The following is a 6242-nucleotide window of genomic DNA, read 5'->3' on the forward strand; positions in this document are numbered from 1 at the left end:
TGGGCCTCTGCCTCTCAGCTCCCGCTTCACCCACGCAGACCCCGGGCGCTCCCGGGTCTCCGCGCCCCTCAGTCGCTTCCCGAGACCGGGGGCGGAGTCACGTACCCAGCAGAAGAGCGCGGCCGCGGCGGAGCCAGCCTCCGCGACACAGGACTCGCGCGCCATGCCCACGCTCCACCGGCACTTCCGGAAGGGGCTGGCACGGGGCGGGGCCGCGGACGTCAGGGGGCGGGACGAGGCCGGTAGCTGAGCGCAGCCTGCGGGACGAATCGAGGGACTAGGCAGGGCCCGTGGGCCTAGAGTGGGAGGATGCTGGGAACAGTTCCCCCCCTCCCCCCCGCACTCCGACAACGCGAAGGAACTCAGTCAAATCGCTGTCAGAGCGGACCTCGCGGCCGCCAGGCAACACACCCGTGTTGGGGGAAAGTGTTCTGCACCCACGCTCGTAATTCCGCATCACACTCAGTCATTCAGAAAGCTCTCTACGTGCCCCATGCTGCCCAAAGGGCTGACCTGACAAGGATAACACAGCGTGGTACGAAAGGGAGCTGAGCCCGGAGGTGGGAAGGGTCCAGTGCGGAGTCCTCCGGGAGCTGCCTTAGCCCGCTTCTCTGTGCATTTGGGAACCTGAGAGTATTGGGTGGCGGTGGTCGCATTCTAAGCCTAGCCTCACGACGGGAATGGGCCCCTGGTAACACCCCTAGTACTGGCTATTGTCTATTGTGTCCCTGCGCTGTCCCTCCCCTCCGCAACTGCCTACCCTAATTCTGATCATCGGTATGAATAATTCTCATCCAAGATAGATTTTCATATAATATGGCTTTTATCGACCATGTCATGACGTTGGAGGGAATTAAATAGTACAACGTACCAATACGCACTGGGAAAGTGGAATTCAGAACCTGGAGTGGGGGGAGATAGGGTCACATTTAAGGCAATGATCTACGTTCACAACTCTGGCCTCTCTGTAGACAGGTCTTAGGGACTTCATCCTGCCTGCTTGGCGCTCACATTGGAAAGTGTCTCCGGGAAGTTACTGTCCAGGTCTCAGCTGTTCATGTTCCTCACTCCTTGGCTTGTTACTGCCTGCTGGACCTTGTGAAGACAGCCCCTCCTCAAGACTGTGAAATCTTGAGAGGGTGGATGGTGCTGCTTAGAGCACACAAGCAAGCCAGGCCCAGCTGCTCTGCTCCCAAAGTCCTGAGAGATCCAGCGCAATATTTACTGCTTTTCTGTTGAGGCTTTCCTTTCAAGTATGTTGTTATAGGATGTCACAGTTGGGTGTAGCAGGACCGTTCTCTGTCCTTTTCAGCAGTTCCCAAAGCAATACATGCCAATAACTCACATATTACAAACTAAGGTGGATCTGTTCAGGTCTCGTACATGTTTGTCACAGCCTCTGTGCAACGAGGGGGAGAAATGGGCACAAAAGTCCCACTCCTAACTAAGAAGCTATTTGCAGCTGATACATGGGAAAGGAAAAAAATTGGTTTTCTCCAATGGAGTGGACTGGGTGTATCAACCGCACTCCTGGGCGGACCCCATGCTCAGGAGCACCTGACCAACACAAAACAGACTCCATGTTTCATGTGTGGTTTTTGGTGGTGGTGGTGGTGGTGGCATGGCTTGGTGGTTTTTTGTCCTTTGGGTTTTAGTTTTTCTTGTGGGGGGTGTTGAGAGGAAATGAGAGAGAGGTGAAGAGGACCTGGAGGACTTGAGGGAGGGAAAAGAATATAATCAAAATAAATTGTATTAAAAATTTTTTAAATAATGTTTAACAATCTTGTACAATACAGGAATTTCTAGAGGCATCGCCATCCCTGACTTCAAGCTCTACTATAGAGCTATAGTAATTAAAAAAAAACTTGATATTGGCATAAAAATAGATATGTGGATCAATTGAATCAAATCAAAGACCTTGACATAAATTCACAAGCTATTAATATCTGATTTTTGACAAAGAAGCCAAAATTATACAATGGAAAAAAGAAAGCATCTTCAACAAATGGTGCTGGCATAACTGGATGTCAACATGTAGGGAAAACAAATAAATCCATATCTATTGCCCTTCACAAAACTCAAGTTCAAATGGACCAAAGGCCTCAAGACAAATCCAACCACATTGAACCTGATAGAAGAGAAAGTGGGAGTTAATCTCAAGTGCCTTGGCACAGTAGACCACTTCCTAAATATAACACCAATAGCACAGACACTGAGATTGACAATTAATAAATGGGACCTCCTGAAACTGAGAAGCTTCTGTAAGACAAAGGACACTGTCATAAGACAAAATGGCAGCCTCTGAGTGGGAAAAGATCCTCACCAACCCCACATCTGACAGAGGGCTGATCTACAAAATATATAAAAAACTCAAGAAGCTAAACATCAAAATATTGAATAATCCAATTAAAAATGGGGTACAGATCTAAACAGAGAATTCTCAACAGAAGAATCTCAAATGGCCAAAAGACACTTAAAGAACATCTTTAGTCATCAGGAAAATACAAATCAAAATGATTCTGAGATTCCATCTTACACCTGTCAGAATGACTAATATCAAAAATACTGATGACAGCTTATGCTAGAGAGAACGTGGAGTAGGAAGCATTCCTCCACTGCTGGTGGGAGTGCAAACTTGTACAGCTACTTTAAAAATTAGTATGACTATTTCTTAGAAGATTGGGAATCAATCTACCTCAAGACACAGCTATATCAGTTTTAGGCATATACCCATAGGATGTGGAATAATAACACAAGGATACTTGATCAACTAAGTTCATAACAACATTATTTTAATAGCCAGAACCTGGAAACAACTTAGATGCCCCTCAACAAAAAAAAGAAAAAAAGAGAAAAAAATGGATAAGGAAAATATGGTATATTTACACAATAGAGTACTACTCAGCTGTAAAAGATACTCTCGTGAAATTTGCAGGCAAGTGGGTGGAAGTAAAAAAACTCATTCTGAGCGAGGTAACCCAGACCCAGAAAGACAAACATGATATGTACTCACTTATAGGTGGTTATTAGGAGTAAAATATAAGATATCTAACCTACAATCCACAGCCCTAGAGAGACTAGATAACAAGGAAAACCCAAAGAGGGATGTATGGATTTCCCTGGGAAGGGGAAGTAGAAAAGATCTCCTGAGTAAACTGGGGGCAGGGGTTGGGAGGATGGAGGGATGGAAACTAGAGGAAGCAGGTTGGGCAGGCTGGGAACAGGAGGTGGTTGGAAGCAGGATGGAGGGGAGAGTAACAGAAGAGACACCTTGATGGGGGGGTCCATTTCGGGGTTGGGGAGGAACCTGGTGCCAAGGAAACCCCCAAAGGACCCACAAGGACGACCCCAACTAAGACTCCCAGCAATAATCTGTAAGCAGATTGGTGACTTCCCTAATTGCCATCAGAGATACTCGATCCATTAACTGATAGAAGCAGAGATCACAGACAAGCACAGAGTAAGAAGAGAGGGAGGAAGGATTGTACCAGCCAGGGAGTCATAATGGGGGAACCCACAGAGACAGCTGACCTGAGCTTCCAGGAGCTCATGGACACTGGACCAACAGTCTGAGAACCTACATGAAACCAACCTAGGCCCTCTGTGTGTGTGTGTGACAACTGTGTAGCTTGGTCTCTTAGTAAGGCTTCTAACAGGGCAGGACCTCTCCCTGGTGCTTAGCTGGCTTTTGGTAACCTGTTCCCCATGCGCATCATGCCTGGCCCTGCCTCAAGAGTAGGAGCCCTGGTCCTGCTTCAACTTCACAGGCCATGCTTTGTGCAAGCCCATGGGAAGCCTGCCCCTTTAGAAATGGAGATGGAGGAGGAGTGGATGGGGAGGGGGGTAGATAGAAAAAGGGAGGGGGTGAGAGGAGAGGAAGGAGGGGAAGCTGATGGTATGTAAAATAAATGAAAAAAAAATGTTATTTAAATAAAAACAGAAAGAAAATAATGTTTAAATGTAATTAAAAAAAAAAAGAAATACAGTAAGGTGGGAGAAACAAAACCTGAACTTGTGAAGCAGATCTCGAGAAATATGGATGGATTCCTGCCTAAGAGATGAGAGAGGCTGAAAGAGATCCCGAGCGGAAAAGAGGCTGAGAGTGTGATGTGAACCCCACCCATTTCAGCTCCAAGGAAAGATTCTGCAATGGGGCAAAGAAAAAAAAAACAAAAAAAAACATCTGAATTGGGGAAAGTCTGGCTCATGATGAGAAATGCAATACCTAGCCACCAGACCAGGGCTGATGGCTCAGAGAGCCTGAGACCCGGGGATGGGGGGGAGGTCTCTGCCAAAGTCAGCACTACCCGAGTCTTAGACTCTGATGGAGAGAATTTAGAGGTATAAAATGATAACCATGGGACAGTTGGCCACTAGATCCCCAGAGACTGATAGAGATGAAGCTAAAAGTCTCTTACTCAGAGAGAGACACCAACATCAAGAGATACTGAGGTCTTGCAAACCACCCAAAACAGGGTGAACTGACATTAATACTTAACAAGAGCAGGAAGGTCTGGTGCCTCACAACACTTCGCCCAACAAGAATTTTCCTGCTTCTTCCAGCTCTCTACTACCTGCCACTTAGGTGCTCAAGGAGACCAAGCCTCTAGTGAGCGGGGGAGGGGTGTAAGGAGCTAAAGAAGCAAATGAACTCTAGTCTCAGTCCTAGAGGAGGAAGAAGGCTCTGACGCTAAAGCCTGTTTTTCTCAGTACATAGTAGAGGACTTCCTTTTGTGGCGCTTCCGGTGGAATCCAAGGCATTATACAAGCTAGAAGAAAACACTAACCCTAAACTACATCCCTAGCCCTGGGCTGGACCTTTAAAATCCTGATGTGGGAGGGGGTGCAAAGCAGAGCTGCTTACAGACCAATTTTAAGGAATGTGGGGAGTAGATGGTTTGAATGAGAAATGTCCCCATTGACTCTGGTATTTGAACACTTGGTCCCCATTGGTGGCGCTGCTGGGGGAGGTTGTGGAACTTTCGGGAGGCGCAGCTTTTGCTTCAGGCTGTCCGTTTGCCTACCTAAGACTGAGCAAGTGCTGTGTTCCCAAGGCAAAAAGTGGGACTAAACCTGAATTTCAGGGGTTCTTTCGCTTCTCCAAATGAAGTAATCTAGTACAGGAAAGCAGAGCTTCCGGAGCCCCCTCAGCAGAGTCCTCACAGCAGGGACCACGTCAGAGTAAGTGAGGCGGAACAGAGGCCAAGCTGTTTTCCACAGAAAGGTTGCCAAGCTGCTTCTGACCAGTTCCCTCAACTAGAAAAGCTGTCAGAAAGTGTATTTTGTTTTTGTTTGTTTGTTTTGTTTTGTTTTAAAAATATGCTTCAAGTCATCGGAGAGCTTCCAGAGCAACAGAAACGCAAAAGGGCCCGGATAGGAATCCAAGAGGTTCTACAGGCACTCCCCCTTTCCCTGGAGCAAGCAAGCAATGGCTTGGAGGCTGAGAATCTGAGGTGAGAGTAGCAGTTGAGAAACTGAGCCATGATTTTATATCACTGTGGAGGGGGTGGGGAGAGCGATGAGAGAGCCAGGTCCCCTAATGTACACTTTGTGGGACCCCTAGAGGGGCTACACTGTAGTGGCATTTCATTTGTACTTTATTAAATAAAACTTACCTGAAGATAAGAGAAAAAAACCAGCCCCACTGGCAAGCCTGACAGACCAGGCATCAATAACACACACCTTTAATCCCAGTAGCCACACTAGCTTGCCATAGAAACCGGGCAGTAGTGGTGCATGCCTTTAACCCCAGAACTAGAGAGGAGTATAAAACAGTAGGAGACAGCTCTCAGACTCAGTCTTATTCTGAGATTTTTGGAGGCAGGATCGCCATTTCGGACTGAGGTAGAGGTAAGAGCCAGTGACTGGATGTTTTGCTTTTCTGACCTTCAGGTAGAACTCCAATATCTGTCTCTGAGTTTTCATTAGTCGTGCTTCACTACAGAGAGAGCAGAGATGACCTGGGAGTAGACCAGCCTCACCAAGATGAAGCTCAGCTTCTTGTTGGCTCCATCCCCAAGTGGACCAAGATCATCCCGTGCCATAATAAATACACTGACTGCCAGAAATAGCAGCTATTCTCTCTGGAGGAAGGCAGAATCATCCAGAAGATGTGAGGGAACCCTACTCAGAACAGTTATCGCTAATGAAGAAAATAGTATGGTGAAGACCAGAAGAGGGCATCAGAGCCCCTGGAGCTGGAGTTACAGGCAGCTGTGGGCTGGCAGATGTGGGTGCTGAGA

The 6242-nt window shown here is 47.3% G+C and overlaps 1 protein-coding gene across 8 annotated transcripts in view; it reads right to left on the reverse strand.

Moving 5' to 3' along the window:
• The window catches only part of Sergef (secretion regulating guanine nucleotide exchange factor), a 208622-nt gene extending 208429 nt beyond the window's left edge, over positions 1-193 (reverse strand). For all 8 annotated transcript variants that reach the window (XR_007230898.3, XM_087901561.1, XM_085682758.2 and 5 more), the window contains exon 1: positions 106-193. Coding sequence is in view for 7 of the 8 variants with exons in the window: in XM_087901561.1 (XP_087757687.1) it covers positions 106-165 (60 nt within the window). In the remaining variant the exon portion in view is untranslated. The remainder of the gene's footprint in view (positions 1-105) is intronic.
• Between the last annotated feature and the right edge of the window lie 6049 nt (positions 194-6242).

The sequence above is a fragment of the Myodes glareolus genome, chromosome 24 (assembly GCF_982192425.1).
Source record: "Myodes glareolus chromosome 24, mMyoGla1.1, whole genome shotgun sequence".
NCBI classification, from domain to species: Eukaryota; Metazoa; Chordata; class Mammalia; order Rodentia; family Cricetidae; genus Myodes; species Myodes glareolus.